This window comes from Chroicocephalus ridibundus, chromosome 9 (genome assembly GCF_963924245.1).
Source record: "Chroicocephalus ridibundus chromosome 9, bChrRid1.1, whole genome shotgun sequence".
NCBI lineage: Eukaryota > Metazoa > Chordata > Aves > Charadriiformes > Laridae > Chroicocephalus > Chroicocephalus ridibundus.
Window position 1 is genome coordinate 18233523 of NC_086292.1, and position 18145 is coordinate 18251667.

The following is an 18145-nucleotide window of genomic DNA, read 5'->3' on the forward strand; positions in this document are numbered from 1 at the left end:
CCTGGAATAATTTTTTTTAAATTATTTTTTACTTCTCCACACTAAAACTATTAAAGCCTTCAGCTTTCTCACATAAAACTTGTAGTTCATTGATTTCTCTGAGAGTCAGAAACTAATTTTCCTATATTAACACACAGGATTGTAAGCTGATTATCACAACATGCTCTAGCAAATACAGGACAACATATCTTCTGTTACTACTTAATGGTTTCTTCCATGAACTACTTCTATTATTGCTGAAACACAGCTTACCACGCTGTCTAACTTTCTGAAATGATAACTGTTGAATGATTCAGTGATTCTGTGGGTTCTGATGGTGCTGTGGTCATGCGATCTATAGCGGTTTGGATGTGGGTTGTGATGAGAACCATGAAATGGGGTGTTCTGCCCTGCCTGCAAGAGGAAAGTCATGTCCTCAGAGCTCTGACTTTCAGTTACTGAAATTAAGTCACTGGAGCACACTTGTAGTGACATCTTGGCATAGCCTGCTTGTCAGCAGGAGATCTTGTGTTGTTCAGGGGGTTGTTTCACTCTGGAGACAAGCTATGGTTTGCCAGCTTACATCAAACGTGTGCGGACAAATGCAAATCTGCAGAAACAAGAAACACTGTGTTGCTAAAACTGTAAAGTACACCAGAACTAACACGGGCAAATGTGAGTTGTTTATGAAAAATGTGTTAGAAGTGCCATAGGGTAGAATTATCAGTTATAAAGATCTCACTCCCACAGCTTAGAATAGCTTAAAGGTGCTGGCAAATAAGATTCTGCACTGCTCTCCAGAGATCGTGTCTATTTTGTCTTAATTATTATAGCTCTGAATATTGTTAGTCTTTAATGCCATGTTGTGAAACCCATTATGTGCTCAGCTCTCCAACCATACAGCACGCAAGATATTTTTTTTTATTCCCTTAAAAACCAACATACTAATTTAATTGATTCCCCCCCCACTTCTTGAACTAGAATTTTGTGAGCAGTCACCATATAATTTACTTCACCTCCAAATACACCTCCATGTGTCAGTACATATATCCTCTTATGTCATGCTCTTTATTTCCTTCGAAGATGAACAACGCAATTCATTTTAATATTTCTGTAGGAGCGGTATGTTCACCTTACCTGTATCCATTTTCTTCCTGCCTCTCTGACCTATCTAATGACATGGTGTTCTTTACAAGATACAAAACTGTCTCATGTGAAATTGAGTTACTGACTTGCTCCAGAATGTCTGAACAGCACAGTCTTTCATTATGCTCTGGATTGTTGAGGTACAGTGGTCACTCTCACTAGAGCTTCTTAACAGTATTTCTTTGCATGGCTGGTTCTAGTCATTAGTCAGTTGAGATCAAGTCCTAGATCATGAACCTTTCTTTGGCATTGTTTTTTATTCCCCCCCCCATATTCTTTTCTTTTTTTTTTTTTTTTTTTCTGGTACACTCACTCTGTAGCAGTGAGGCAAGAAGTAGAAGAAGTATTCCAGAACTGTAAGATGGAAAGGCATACCTTGAAGAGAAGTCCTAACTGTGGTGCATGTTGGGGTGTGTGAGCAGGTAGAGAACCTCCACTGGTTTAAGTAACTCCTTCGTGTGGGGCAGTGTATTCACAGTGTCCCTGCCATCTTCCAGCTCTGATGGACAGGAATGGCAGTGAGACTGGGAGCACTGACTGATCCGTTGACTCTGTCTGAACCCAACTGTGATGGCAAATGCTTAATATAAAATTAATCTTTCTCTGCTGCCATAGAGAAATAAAAAAAAAAAGAAATAAAAAAAAAAAAAAAGAGAAGAAGGATGACCATAACTTTCCTCTTGCAGGCAAGAGGTAAGCCTTCAGAAAACTTGGAGGAGTCAAAGGATTGATTTGTTGTGAAGGATAGTTAGAAGAGACAGCAAATCAATTTACTGAAGCGAGAAGTTTGTGGGAGGGTCTGCTAGGACTTGTGGTTAGGGAGGACTAGGTTAAATGGTGCCCCAAAGTCAAAGGATGTAGATAAAAGCAAACATTTGTGAAAGGAAAGGAAGGAATGTAGAATTAAATGCAGATCTCAAAGTAGCAAAGAACCTACTCTTGTGCTTGGGAATTTATGATAGAGGTAAATTGAAGAAGCCAATTGTTGGCAGAAAATTGCTTGAAGAAATGTTACAAACTAGAGACAGCTTCATAAGGACTGAGGAAAAAAAGAGAAAGGGGAAAAAAAATCAGATCCCAGTATGTTTCTGGGAGAGGAATGTTACAATTCTTTAAAGTTAATCTGTTTCCTCACTCACAGGATTCAGGACAACGCAGGATTAGGTCTGTTGTCTTAAAGTTTATATTTGTCATAGATCTTAAACACAGAAAATAGTTTTGCATTTTTTATTTGATCTTCAGCTTTCCAGAAGTCTTCCTCCATCCCTGTTGATGTACCTTTTGTCTAACATCAGTCGTGTGACACATGCTCGTTTTGTTATGTATCAAAAGCTGTTGGTTTTGAAGGAACTCTTTTATGTCATTTTCTTTGTATGTCATTTACCACTTTTATTAATTATTTTAGCTGTGATTTTTATATTTGCAGTGGTTAAATTTTCTTAGTACAATCAGTGTATGTCTACAAAGGAGAACAAATGTCTTTTCATTCCCTGTTTCAAAGGGTTTATCTTTTGGGGCTTTTCAGTTAATATCTTAATCAGCAATGTCTCTTAGCACCCAGCGACTGAGCAGCAGTGACATTTTTGTTCTTCTCATTTTCATTTTTATTCCAACTCTTTATTTGCTGAAGAAACAGAATGGAATGATTGTTTTAGGATGTTGTCAGAATAGGTTCCTTGGGCTGGCCGATATATGTCTTGCCGAGTGTACTCGTGCCAGGTACGCTGCTGCATCAGAACCGAACATAGGCATTTTGAAGGACATGAAAAGTTTATGATGTTTGCTTTTTGAGTTCCACTTCACTAATATTGAACAGCAGTGTATGTGCTCAACTACGGAGAGAAGGAAAGGGAAGAGAAGCTGGTGCATTTGTACAGCCAGCCTATCTGTACTGCATGTGATTGCCTAGAAAATTCCATTTGGTTCAGTCAACAAGTTTTATGCGGCCTCGTCTTTCTTTCCAGCTGCTCCCTTTGAGATAAGTCTGAAATAGTAAAGAAAGGAAAAATATTATTTTTACCTCCGAATGCTGAGACTCTATACACGTATAGATAGATCATAACAGCTTTACATTCTTGTAATAATGGCATTTTATCTTCATTTATGTTACAACGGGACTGACAAGAACATTTAAAGAACATTGTGGGACAAAGTGATTTCCATTTTCTGACTTCAGAAAGAGATCATTTAAATAAATTTTCTTTGCTTTCTCTTGTTGATAAAGTTTCAATTCACACATAATATTAACCTATATTTGAATTTAGAAAAACAAATAAACTGTAAAAATAGAGAATACTGACCCAGGATCTTTTTTGTTAATTTATGGGTTTTTCTTATAGTGAGCCATGGACCAATATTTCCCCTATTAAAGTTGTTTATGGTGAGTTCGGATCTTACGTTTCAATAATAGTTCATGGGGTGTAGGAACTGGAGTAATAAAGAACAGAATCTGAAACGGTCTAGGGGCCACTGGCATGGAAGTTGTGAGAGCGTTTCATATTCCTTAAGATTTTGCATTTACCAGTAGATTTAGTGCAATAATCCTGAGATAAATGAATGTGGGTTTTTTTATGGAATACATAAATCATAGGTATTAGAGAAGATCAGACAAGACTTGTAGAACCCTTTAGAAAATTATCGCAATCTGCATAAGTGAAATTATTCCCAGTCTATTGCATATGGACAGAATAATGCACTTTATAATAAATTAATGAAAGTGGCTGCTGTGTATGACTTCACTGCCATATATTATTTCACTGCAAGTATGCTTAATCAAAGACAAGTATCAATTCAGTGTCAATAGTTTTGGAATCCAGTGATGGCCATTTTCTGTGTTTTTGTCATTGCTTTTTCACATGCTCCAAATGTTTATTTGCAAATCACTTAACGCTAAGCGAGATATGCAAAGCCCTCAACTTCTGCAACAAACAGAATGATGCTTCAATGATTTTTGTTTTTTATCTCATTAACTATTTCTAAAAGTTCAAATTATTCCTGGAATACAACATCTGGAAGAATTAAAGCAATTCCCCCTAACAGGCAAACTGCCATTTTCTTTAACAAGTGTAAGAGCTCGGCGTATACAATAGTAGCCCCTTTGATACTGTTTTCCTTAATCCTCTAGGATATATTTTTCCTACAAAATAAACAAAAGAGGATGGTTTAAAGTAATCTCTGTTGGTTGTTTTGGTGTTTTGGGGGGTTTTTTTGATTTCTTATCTATGACCTTATCTACTTGAAATTAGAAGTTCCAGTTTTTGTACTTTTTTCTAATATGTAGAGTTTTGGTGGAAAAAATGGAGCTCTAGATCTTGCAAAGCTTCCTGTATTTCTTTGTAAGCTGTCTCGAACTGAAGTCTCTGCTGTCACGTCTTCACTATTTTTGGTGTTCAAACTAGCTAGAATTAAACCAGACCAGGTATGTGTACACGTTATCATGTCTTGGATTCAGCATTAAAAATCCTTTGTAACATTTTTGCTGAAATTCCAAGAGTTTAATTTTCACCTGCTTAGGGCCAGAGCTTGTAACTGAGGTATCAGATCATCTAACTCATCCCCTCAGGTTTCATGTGCCCATATCTGTATGTAACGTACTGCTGGCAAGTCAGATGCAGAAAAAGAATTATTTGCAGCAATTTAGGAAAAAAGCTTCACTTGTACATTTCTTAATTAGAGTATCCTCAACAGTGTAACAGTCTGTTTTATAAAAAAGCATAACAAAAATCAAATACATTCTCAGGTAGGACATCTGAAATACTTGAATTCTGGAGTGGCTCTGGAAATGAGAGTGAGAGTGCATGTGTGTGACTACGCATCTGTTCAGAATTTGGAAAACACCTTTCGATTCTTATACATTGTGAATTCTACTTCCAAAGTTCTAGTGTATTTATGACAGTAGTTTTCTTCCCAGTCTTAACAAAGAGAGGGCATTTTGTCTTTCATCTTGGTATTAGGAATAAAAATTGTCTGCTGTTGCCTTAAAAATTACTGTATTTGTGACTCTGCTTTTTAGTTTGCCACTTCTAAAATGAGGAAAATGATGCTTCCAGAGGAGCGATGCTAGTATCAGTTCATTATTGTTTTTGTAAAACAGAAGGACTGTGCTTGAAAAGTTTTCCACTGTAGGTATTATTAGTGGAAGCGGACCTGCATAAACTAATTTAATCATATGTTTATGGAGGATGTGATTTTAGATACTATGTTCTGGGTTTTATTTTTCTCTTTCCCCCGCCCTGCCCCAGGGGGGAAAAACAATCTCTTATTCAATAATTTATGAATAACAGCAAATAAAATAGAAAACATGGAAAGTGTCAGGAAACGTATTTGAGAAAGTATGTCCGGTTTGAAATAAGTTTTAAAATGGAAGGTAAGAACACAGTTGGACTTAGGTACAATACGGTTGATAAATCAGTTTCTGACTGTCTTCCATCTTAAGTGAAGACACCTCACAGGATTAAGTTTAGACATCCTTAACGCCACTGTAACACCCGCTTATCAACGTTCTTCAGTACTTTTGAAATACTCTTCCTGCCTTGACCATTATTTAAAAGACTGGGATCTGCCCTGATCTTGAGTTCTTAATTCTCAGCTTGTTTATAAAACCTATGGAGAGCATGGGGTTTATTTCTTCTTGTGTTCATTATTTTGCCTTCTAAACTTTATCTAACTGTCTTCAGTGACAATGGCAATAAAACTGTGCATTAACGCAGGCTTCAGCGCAGGCTGTGTGACCCTGGGGGTCGCTGATCGGCACCCATCCCACCACTGCCCTGTTGTGGCCATGCTTGGCGCTGGGTACAACAGGAGTAGGCAGACTCTGCCTCTGCTGCCTCCCTGTACTCTGAGCATATTTCTGATCAGAGTAGGGATAACAGATGCACCAGAGGTAATACTTGTATTAAGTACTTAAGTTTTAAAGCCGCCCCAATATCTGGGCCAAGGAATCTTGTAATGATGTCTAGACAATAATGAGAGCACATCTATGTTATGATAACTTCCCTGAGTTTCCTGGGTGTGCCCTTTAGTTGTACCTATGTATAAAAACCCAAAGAGAAGTGATTTCATAACGTTATTGTTTATTACATTTAGCTGAAAAAATGTTAGAATTTTATAATTCATCCTGGAATAGAGTTACTGTTCCCTATTAGCACAGCAAAATGTATGCTATTGAGGCAGAATTTTTTCCTGCAACTTTAGACAGGATTCCTGACGTGGAGTGAAGATACGGCAAATGTGGTGGGACTTTGTGGACATCTGTGGATAGCAGTTTTCCCACTGGAAATAGTAAAAAAGTATTTCCATATTTGCTTTTCTTGATGGAAAGCTGTTGTGCATGATTGTCCAAGGAAAGGGAGGAAACTGCAGGGGAGCAGATGGGCACCAGTGTCTTTTGGTTAATGAGATTGCAATACAACTTGAAATGGATTTTATTACAGTAATGTTCAGAGTCTATCCTGACCACAGGTAAAGTAACATGTGATGGGGGAATGTGATTACATATGTCTATGCTTATGAAAAGACTCATATATTTTTCACAAGTTGTGCTGATACAGCCCACAGACATTCTTGGCTTAAGCAGGCGCTGGATCTCCCTTGCACTTAGAGTGCCTGCCTTAGAGTAGGTGGAGCTACTCTTACCTGTACATACCCTTGGTGACTCCTACGTGTGTTTCCTCATTCCTCCCTATTTTACAAGTTACACTGTTTGTATTCAATCTGAATTCTGTGCCATAGGTTAGGATACATGCTGAATAATTTACTCAAGACTTGATAAGAAAAAACCAAAGTTATTTCCAAACGTACTTCTTTATCTCCTGAAAGATTATTTATGGTACAAGTGCCTGTTCTGGACATACTCTTGCAACCTGAAGAACAATCTGACTTTTTATTTTACTTCATCTATTAAGAACTACAATATGCACTAGAAAAATCAAACATACTTTATAAGACAAATAGTCACAGCTGGGGATAAGGAATGTAAATAGGATGACATCAAATGAAAAAAGCTCATGATCGAACACGGCTTCTATAGATCATGTTGTCTCTAATGTCAGGAGAATTGCAGATTAGTCTTGCTGCTCTTTATGAGTAAGCCTATTTATCAACTTTCTGGAAAAATCTAATTTAAGGTGGCACATTTTCCTTAGTTCTGCCAGACTTCAAAGCTTGAAGTGTAAGGGTTTGTCAGCCGTTCTCTCCTGGCTGTAACAGCATGTGAGATTCCCATTCAGGCCTTTCTCCACCAGCCGGGTCTGGGCTACTCCTGGCTGACTCTGATAATGTAATTTTAGTTTGCTTGATTAGTAAAGTAGAAAAAACTGGGGAGCCTTAGCTTTTAACACCTTTATCCAATTCAGACTTAATGTTCAGAGAGAAAGAGCAATTTAAATTGCAAATGTTCGTTATAAGAAGCTGGGCTTCTATAAAGTGTAAGTTAGTCACACCATAGAGAAAGATGACAAGCCCTAGAAAAAAACAAAACACACCATTTGGACAAAGGTGGATACTGGCAGAGGCTGTGCTATTTTTCCTGAATAACCTACAGAAAGAGAAACTATTTTTATGAAAGGATATAACAAGAAATGTGAATTTTGACAACTCTGGAGAAAATATGCAGGAATATAAAAACTTGTAGTTTTGCTACCATGTACTACATTTTTAACATGATGCTTTATGTCTGAGTCACAAAACGGATTTGTGTACATTTATATTCATTCTTTAAAAGCTAAGTAGAGCTCAGGCAACTAAAACAAGCTGTTTGATATTATGTTCTCTTTTTTTTTTTTTTACCCTTTCACTTGATGTAAGAATACCTTAGCATATAATGTCACATTAGTTTTATATATGTAAATACTTTCAAGTCAGAACATGTAGTGTGAGCATATTTTATCAGCTATTACCACTAAGATTTTTACATATACGATCTAAAAAAAAGTTCTGTGTTTATCAAAATTTAAAGTAATATTGCTCCTTTGGGATTATCTGAATTTGTGGGAACACTGCTGTTCTTAGAAGTAACTTAACTATGCACTGATTAAGAAATTTTAATTATTTCTGAAATTTGGGAAATGTGTTTAAGTATGTTGGCAATGGTGTAAGATAAAACACAAGTGAAACACAGTATATGATTGTTACCTAAATGTAATAAAGTCAGTTGAACGACAAAGTCTAAAGAAGCATATTCTCATGGATAGGCATTTTCTTAGGCATTCCAAAATGCTGATGTTCTTACAGAGAGCTTTAGGATAAATCCTTATAATTCCTGTGCATGACATTTTGAAAAGACCAGAGCTGTGAATATCACACCTGATTGCTTTTAACTCAAGAGCTTTCATGTGTAGGAAATAATGTTTCAATTAAAAAGAGAGAGAAGGGGGGGTCATTTGACATGACTACATTGCATTCAAAATCATGTACAGAAAATGAAAATTAGAGCAAATTCAATAGGCTGCTGACTCAAAGCTGAACAGACTTAAATGTTTGTATCACTTGTTCAAAAGGTTAGGCCCCAATTTCAGTATCAAATGCCTGTATCAAATCTCAGAACTTGGTGGTCTCAATCTCTTGATTTTTGAAATTTTGCTCTCGCTAGTTAGCAAGCGCTGGGTTTTATTGTCCATTGTTCCCACTTCCACTTTGTCATCTTTCAGTGTCTGAAATCTATAAATTCCATCTACTGTAATTTTAAATGTGAAGACACTGTGTAAGGCTACAAATCCTGACAGCAGGTGGGAAGAATTTCTACCACTTAGTATACTGACTTTGCTTTGTGCTTTTCCATGTGGAATGTATTTGATTTACAATTAAAAGTATATAAATGCACTTGGAAGATTAGCGAGCATTTTAATAGCACATACAGTATCTGACACTTCACTGAGGATTCAGAGGAAATCCTTTCTCCTTGCATAAAAGCGATAGGATGCATTTACCCTAAAATTGCCCTTGAAATAGATACTTTGTCTAGTAATATAATTTCTTCCAAATGACATCTCCTTTCCTGTGAGATGTTTGATCATTGAATCCTGAAATGCAGGTTTGGGGTCTGCTTATGGTTCGGTTTCTTTACAGAACCACTAAGAAAAAGAACTTGCCATGTGAAGATTCACCATGTATGTATGGATTTGCTAGCTGTATAAAAAGCATTGTTCTTCTGTGGATGACCTCCTTGCACAGAATGATAGTTTTATCCTTCTCTACATCATTATGTTTGCTGTACAAAAATCCTGCTGTGCTACATCATAATAACATGTAATCTTCTTGCTCAGTTTAGCTGAGATTTAAGGAGCCGCTGTTCATGGAAGCAGTTCTCTAAAGTCTGATCTATAATTTACCAGAATCAACCAGGCAAAAGAGCAAGAGGCTTTATAAGAGGGATACAGCCCTTAAAACTCTTAAATGAAGATTAGTTTAAAGTTTTACAATCCGGTACAGAACCATCTGGCAAATCTCATGTCAGGCTTTGTTAAACCTCTGAGCTTTCCTAGTACGCTGCAGTCATTCAACCCCCACCCCACACCCTGCCTTTATCTTCCATTCCCCTGCCTCCTGCCAGGCACCCACTTTACTCAGAGATATGTTGGAACAAAAGAGGGAAATAAGTCAGCGAAGGGCTGGTTTTTCTACAAGAATAGTATAACAGCTGTAAATGATGGAGGCTGTGGGTGTGCAGCACCTCTGGAAATCTTGCCCTTGTAATTGCTGTCTGGCTGTATATGCACTAGGTGATTTATTGCATCTTTGAAGAGGTAATTGCAAGATAAAAGCTGCCTGTTGGCAGAACCATTAGAGACTTGCTGGGTTAAATTGTGGCTTTTGAGGCCAGGGAATCACTGGGAGGAGGTATAGCAACATCACAAGGCATTTTGATACTTTCAGAAATGGAGCCACAGTTGTTAACAGCCAAACCAGCGTAGATGCTGTGTCAGCAGTGATTCCATGGGTGTTTGGTGTGGAAATCCGATTGTTCCCATCATTCCTAAATCACGTTTTAGCACTCTAGACTATGGGTTCCTCGCCAATACCTCCACAAAGGTGTTTTTATCTGTGAGTTCTGAATGGTCTGTTTGTTCTTTGGCAAAAGGCAGGCCTAATGTTTTTCTCAAACACAAAGCAAAACCCCTCCCATATGAATCATTACTAATACCTGGATTTTAGCTGTCCTATGGCTTGCCCATCTACTTCTGTCATACAGATTTATTTTCATATTTATATAAAGCTTGGAAACATGGAACAACATAATTTGTTTTAGCAATCTGTTACATAAAATTATACTTTCTTCACATAAATTAACGCTTCTGTTCACCTTTCACATGAAGGGTCTTTGGAGGCTGAAGGAGGACTGCAGGAATCCCATTACCTGAAATCAACTTAGAGGCAAGAAGGAGGCATTGTTAATGGAGATAATCTCCTTCTCAGGCTTACAGCGCTTCTCTGGCTCAGTGTGCTAATAAAGATGTTCTGCCTGGAGAGTGAAATTAGAATACATGATGACCTGATTATAATATGGGACAGAAAAATAGTAAAGTCTGCAGTTCCTGTCTAAAAATGTAACTTTTGGCCATATACTTCAAACATAACCAGAAAAGACAAAACCTGCCCCAAATAAACATGTGCAATCCCAACCAGACTTCGATAATGTAACATAGCATATGCTACTTACAAAATGTCCTTTGCTGTTTGCTTCCTAAAACTCACTTCAAGCCATACAGGATTTCAGCTTGAAAGACAATTTCATAAAGCACTTTTTTTTTTTTTTTTTTCTTTCCTGTAAAGTGCAGGAGTGGAACACTTTGAGTCAGACAATCTTAATGCTGCCGTAGCAATTTTGTAAGGCACCAGAGAAAAATGCATCATATTATCTTTGAATTTCAGTCTGCTTTTGCTTCTCACAGCAATCAATAACCATTAGAATTATTGGTGGTAGTATCTATCTAGATGATTTTAGGGCTTTTCCAGAAATCAAAATACATAAACCAAAATTGTCATGTTGTATTTTTTTCTTTTCTTTTTAACTCTAATAAAGCCAAATTTGTTTTGAAGAAAAGCAAAAAAACCCAACCCTGTCAATAGGGAAGCAGGATGAAAAGGAGATGCCTCCAAGCTGAACAGATCCCATAGTTAGTGTTGGAATAAAAAGTTTGAGGGCCAGGACAAATTCTCTTTGCAGCCTGGAAAGGAGATAGTCATTGAAAAATTAGTCATATCCATGGGTCAAGTTAGTAGACGTTTTTATGATTATTTTAAAAGCCCGGCTCACAAAGCTGAGGCCAGCTAATTGAACATAGTTTAACTTCTTTCCAGCAAAAAGGGAAGGACATTCTCACAATTTGGGAATATGTATTTTGTATTGGAGGCAGCTGAGGAGTCCTGGCTGTAGGAAGTGAAGGGGTGCAGCAGGCACTGCGGCCGGGAGTGCAGCCGGGGCTGTGCTGGGCAGAGGAGCTGGCCTGTGGAGCAGGGTGCTCCTCCTGTGTTGGGCTGGATGTGGCAGCTTCCTCTGGGTGCTGCTTCTGGAATGACGCAGTCTGGAGGGGGAGAGGCGAAAGGGAGAGCTCAGCAAGTGGCTGTCAGACAGCATCACTGGGAATGGGCGTCCTTCTTCTGCATCCCTGCATCCCACCTTCCTGACCTTAGCTCTTGTAGTGGGCTGGCAGGGCAGGATCCTAGACAGAGCAGGCCAGACTGGTACCTTAGGGCAGAGAGAGAATGGGCTGAGTCTGCTGGAGAAAACAGGCTGTGCAAATTAGCAGTCTCTTGTTATGGATCAGCCTAACCTGTATGGACACTGGGGTCCAAGTAGCATAGAGGTAGATGCCATCAGAAGGAAGATCTCCTTCTGTGCATGAGCTGTTGCTGTAAGATTAGTTTGAACTGTCTCAGGTACAGAACAGATTTCCCCCTCATATTTCAGAGTGGAAACCACCATTGTGGCATCTTAAAGACAAAAATGAAGTCTGACTTAAAATGATGACTTTCCTAACCTTTAAAATCTATTTTACAATTTATTTTCTCTGGTAGATTTTGGAAGCCTGGATATTACCTGTCAAGCTGTCATAAGTAATTATATGTTTGTTAACTTATTGCTCCTAATAAACAACAGGAAATATTCATGATGAATTTCATTTTTCCCTAAAAAAAAGATTTAATAACTACTTTGATTAAATATTAAAGCTTTCTTTTGCTGTTACAACTAGACAGAAGATTCCAAATATCAGCAAAATATATTGTGCACAACCTTTTTACTACCGGGCTATTATGCTGGACTTTATCGATTGCTAACATAATTGATCAGGGTAATTTCTAGGTGGTCAGGTGGAAGACTGATGTGACTGGCTGTATGATGACTCAGCAAACGAAAACTTCTTTTATATTGTTTCACTGAAAATACCTGAAAATTGGAGTTTCTGTGGGCAGACAGGATTGCCTGGCCTTGGGGATCAGTTGACAGGAGTCGTGTGTTTCCCACTGGGCAAAGGGATTACTGAGATAAAGGAAACTTTTACAGCCAGCAAGACCTTATGTGGTTTCCTGGGCTTTTTTGCCTTCTCCAGTGCCCATAGCAGGGCAGCGATATGGGGTGTCAGGTAATGATGGAAAGCAAAATGAGTCCCTCAACTCCAGGGGGAGGATCCCAGAAGGTGTTGGATGAATGGTAGGAACTGAATCAGTCGTCTGGATACGCCCCATGCTTGTGAAACGGTAGTTGGCTGTAACAGAAGTGACAGGTGGTTCATCAACCATGAAAAGAACCTAATTTATTCCCGAAGTCAAGCCTGCCTGCTAGAGAAATTGTAATCTGTACGTGTACAAGAGCTAAGGGAGCTTTAATGGCACTGCTGAAACCATAATGTAATATCCAGGTTGAAATCATTCCATCTTTATCTCATTATGAGTACAATTTTCTTCTACGTGTGAAACTTAAGTGTCAAATTGAGGAAGTAGAGAGAACATAAAGAAAAGACTGTGGGCATATTCTATTGTTTCTTTAGAGGAATTGTAGAAGCTGCAGAAGGCTGAAGGAAGATGCCCCAAGCAAAGTGGGGGGGGATAAAGGCTTCCAAAAACTTCCCAGTTTTAGTACAAGCTTCTTTATCTGTGCTGGAAGAAAGAAGCTCCCGGGAGGGTTGTCTATCATTACCACATTCTTCTTTTTCAAAAAAACAGAAAAGAGAACTTGTGAATAAGCGCTGCTTATGTGATCTATTAAGAAGATGTATATATCTCAGCCAGCAGTGAGTGGGGAGCTTGTATACTTGTATACTCGAAGCACAGTAGTAGCAGGTAGTTCAGAACAGGGATTCACACGCTTTGAATTTTGCCACGTGCTGAGTTGGAAGCTGCAGCAGATGCGCTGCTAGTTAGCGGTACAAGTGCTGATTCATAGTAAACTCTCACGTGTAGTCACAGCTGACATATAAGTTCTTTTCTGTCATTTTTTTTTCTACGCTGAAAAGTGGCAATGCAAATACGCTTCAGGTTCTCTGTGGCAAACCAGATCTGTGCTATGTGTTAGGGCCTTTAATTTGTAGAGCTCGGTTCCTTTAGTTATAGTTTACAACAGCGTTGTCAAAACAGAATGAGAGCTAGAAAGATGTGCCCTGTGTGGAAAGCCTGGAGCGGGTGAAAGCAGTTAGTACTTGGTTTTTTTTCTTTCTTCCGTATGCTGCTCGTTGTTGGAAGGGTCAAAGGGTCTCTTTGGGTGCTGGGTAGTGGAAACAGTAGGAAGTAAATGAAGAACACAAGGTGCTAGTCCATAAGAAATTCAGCATTAAGAGAGGTGTTTGAGTTTTCATTCAGTCATACCAAAGATTTAGAGCATGGGTTTCAAGTGTTACTCAAATGTTTTGAGCGCTGTCTCACCTAAACGTGCGTTTGCATCCCTTTTCTTCCTGTAGTCATATGCTTGTTTTTTCCTTTTTCTTTCTGCTCTAACACAGAACTGACTGGACAAATGTTGTATTAAAAAACTATTTCTCAAGAAATAGTGTGATTTTTTTTAATGTCAGTTCATGGCAGGTTATCCCATATGGAATTATTATGGTATCTTGGCACCACAATTGATATGTTTAAAAACTTTCATTATGTGTTTGGGTCCCTTTGATGCTTGATTATTACATTTAAAGAAAGATTATAAGGTAGAATGCATTTGCTTTTGAACACATGAAAAGCACAACCTTCCCTTTCCAGATGCATTCATTTAAACTCTGTTTAGCATTCACTAAATCTGTGGTTATTTCTTTTTTCTCTTGAAATGCACTTATTGTTCTATTTCAAGACTGAATCGTGTTCCGTTGCTAACCCAAAATATAACATAATAAGAATGGTAAAAATGATTGCCTGTAATCGATTATTACAGGCAATCCAACCTGCCAAAACAAAATTGCTATTTAATAAGGTAGTTTTTTTGAAAGAAGCCCTTTGAATACTCCATGCTAACTGAAGTTACCCACAAATCCTGTATTTAAAAAAAAAAAAAAAGTTTCCTTTTAAGTGACCATATTTTACTATATATGACAGAAAATCCAATGGCGTATCTCTCCCTCTCTGTCAATCCTTGCAGTCTCCATGGGCATTCAGATGACTCTGATGTGAGACCTGGATAAGATGCTATTTATACTACGTATTGTCAAAGGCCTCATCCAAAGGGTAGTACATTAGAGATGTTGTATTTCAGGAGGAGGAAAATCCTGGCGCTACTTAAAGAGTGTATTTCAGCAGAGGACCTTTTTTGTGAATGTCATTGCTCCCATTTTATGACAGAAAGAATTTAGGGAAAAAGAAAATATAAGAGACTTATTGGTATTTTTGCAGCAATGTGTAAAGTTCCTTCCCTGGGAAATTCATGTGGAGAAAATTAAGAGGAGCCAACATCCTATTCAATCTCAGTCCCAGTGCTCAAAAATCTTATGTATTTATTATTGAAGCAGAGCCATTACAGACTTTAACAAGTATTTGCAGGATGCTTTCATAATATTTTAAAAAAAAAAAAAAGGAAGTGTGAAGGGTCAGCAAGTCTAATTCTATGAAGACTACTTCAGTCTGTCTGATTGTTCCGTCTTTTGATTTGGGGTAGTTGATTTTGAAATATTCCAAGGTAGTGAAAAGTCAGAGGCAAGAAGCCGTTGGATGCTCAGTCTTCCGGCTCTGGCTCCAGCAAGCACTAAGGAAAAGCAAGGGCTGTCACCTGAAAACATGGCTCCCCTTCTCAAATAATGCAGACTTTAACAAAGTTTTCCATAATATTTCTTCTGATTCACCTATTTAAATTAGTTCCGCTGCATTCTGTGCCCCTTTTCAGACTGTCTATTGAACATAGCACAGCCTGGGGAGGAGACAGAAGAGAAACCACAGTCAAGTTGTCTCTGAAATTCTGCCACCGAACCATATCCTGTTGGCAAATCATTTCATATTTTTGTCTGAAGTTTTCATCTGTATACACAGATGAAGGTGTGTACCCCCACACCTTGGAAGTTAAAACAACTCTATAAAAAATAAGTTACTTCGCTGCAAAAATATCAGACCTACAGTCTACTCCAAATGCATGCAGTCGTGATACATTACCATTATTTTGTATGAATTTTGTACCTGACTGTTTTATTCCCTCAAGGGAAATTAATGCTGAATGCTGGTAGAGTGGTTGAATATATAACTGATGCATGCTTTTCTCTCTTAACAGCACACAAAAGAAATGGGAAGGCCACAAACTCCTTTGAAAGAGACAACCTTGGAGCCTTGGACTCAGCCACAGGTAGGCTGGAACAACTTTTCTGATAATGTGTTTTCTTTAATGGTCGTTTCTAGAAGCCTTAATAGAATTCATCTGGGGCTCTAAAGAAAAGCTGCAATAGGTAGCTCTGTGCTTTTTGGCACTGTATGTCAAAATGATTTGTGTTTGGCCGCCCAAACCATTGGTAGTCTCAGCTTTTTTCTAAGGGAGAAATGCCAGGATTATCTGGCCTTCAGTTTGTGCTCCTTATGTGCTTAAAAAACTTTGCAGAACTTCACAAAACTGCTTTCTGAATGATGGGTCAATAAGCTGTGAGTGTCTCTTGGTGTAGAAATGAAGTTTGTGGAAGTTTGTTATTTTGAAAGGAGGGTTTGCAAGATCAACCTTTTATGTCATAAGGATTTAGCAAAAAATGAAACAACACTTAATCGTGCAAAAAGAGAGAAAGAAATGGGGAGATTACTATGCAACACTTACCTTCCTTAACACAAAATGTTTTGGATGCTTTGGCCTTGCAGTTGTGTACTTTCTCGAGTAAATCTGTTGTTATAAATTTCTTTCATGCAGGAATTCAGAGTTATTTTTGCTATATATTCCCTGTGTATCAGTGTACTGTACTGCACATTGCAATATGTGGCTTCGGAGGTGATGGGAAGGAAGGGAAGAGCCAGTTCATAGTGTACGTGAAACTGGCTGTTGCTGTTCCAGGGACAAAGACTAGGGCTGTAAGAGAGAATGCCCTGTAGCACGATGGAGATGAAGTAGGGAGCTGAGAAGACCAGCCTGGAGAATGGGGCTGTTTCTGCAAATTCCCAGGAGGTAGCTGCTGCTTTTTATGGATGAGGGGGCACTTTTCCTTTAGCAGCTGCCACATCTGTAATTCATATGGCACAGTGCCTCTACCTGACAGAATCACCTACCTCTGCTTTGCAGGGTTCACCTGTGGCTAAAGGCAGCAGTGAATCTATAGCTTCAATGCCCAAGCCAAGAGTTTGCTGGCAAAGATTGAGAGAACCAGGCAGAGGTAGCGACCCCTGATCCATAATTACAGTGCGACTGTAGTCTAAGTAGGCTCTGCTTCCTATTTTCGGGCTGTAAGCACTCTGCCCAAACAAATGTTCTCCTGTTTACTCTAGTTTTACAAACTACATATATGAAATCCTAGAACTTAGGCTTGTGCTAGCATGTTTACTCCAAGAGCATGTGGCAAACACAACCTGAGAATTTAGAAGTAGAAATGAAAAAACCCTCACATCTCTGTTACTGCTACCTTTGTTCATGTTTGAGTATGTTTTTTTTTTTTTTTAATTAGTTGCAGTGCTAACTGTGCTGGCTTTCACGGTACAATCTATACAGCTGATTAAAATATAGTAGCTCTTAAATGGTAAATTCTTCACTGTAGTCACAGATATGTGGCATTTCTGTATACAGACAGATATGTGTAAACATGTAAGCCTGGTATGGTAGGGAAACCCCTCAACTGTTACACTCCAAGACACAGGACCTTCTCTCGTTCCTAGAGAACGGGCTCCAGGGTATAGCGTGTGCCCTGACTGTTTCCAGCTCCGGCACAGCCAGACCTCCACACGCCTCTCTCCAGGCAGCTGCTCATCCCAACGGTTAAGCGTGCATTGATCTGTGTCTGCAATCAATAATGTTTATGTGCAGGACCACAGGAGCTTGTTATGGTCCATAGTTACTAATAGACAGTAACTCCTCGTGTGGAGGAACAAAACTGCTGAGGAAAGTGTTTTGTTACTGCTAAACAGCTAATGAATCATTAAGGGAGGGCTGACAGGCTCGTGTTGCCTTGCCTACAGCATGTGTGGCAGGGCAGGCAGGACGAGGGCTTGGAGTTAGGGCTGGGCTTCGGTTTCTTGGCACGGAAGAGAGAATTGTGGCTTCTGAGTTGTGAGAGGAGGGGCCAAAGCAGCTTGGTGCTGTGATTGTTGTGTAGAGGGGATCTGGTGTGTGAACGTGGGTGACAGAGGTGAGCTTTTGCAAGAGGTGGTTTGTGTGGCTGCTGCCAGCAGTGTTGTCAAACAAACATTCTGTTGGACTGCCCCAGTGCTGAGGAGAATCAGTGGCTCTTCCTGAGTATACAGACCATCACCGTGTCATCTTGATTGCTTCTGAAAGCTACGTTCGCGACTGCTTTATTAACTACATGGATTACAATGTATGAAACGTTTTTGTCATTCTATTCATTTTTGGAAAAAAAAAACAACCCTGCTTTTAAAAAAACTAACACCAATATGTTTTTGTTTTTTTTTTATTTTGTGGAGAGAAGAAATG

At 38.8% G+C, this 18145-nt stretch overlaps 1 protein-coding gene across 2 annotated transcripts in view; it reads left to right on the forward strand.

The window, feature by feature from the left end:
- Positions 1-18145, forward strand: part of PCDH11X (protocadherin 11 X-linked) — a 514220-nt gene that overhangs the window by 233965 nt on the left and 262110 nt on the right. For both annotated transcript variants that reach the window (XM_063346006.1, XM_063346007.1), the window contains one exon: positions 15800-15871. In XM_063346006.1, the coding sequence (XP_063202076.1) occupies positions 15800-15871 (72 nt within the window). The remainder of the gene's footprint in view (positions 1-15799; positions 15872-18145) is intronic.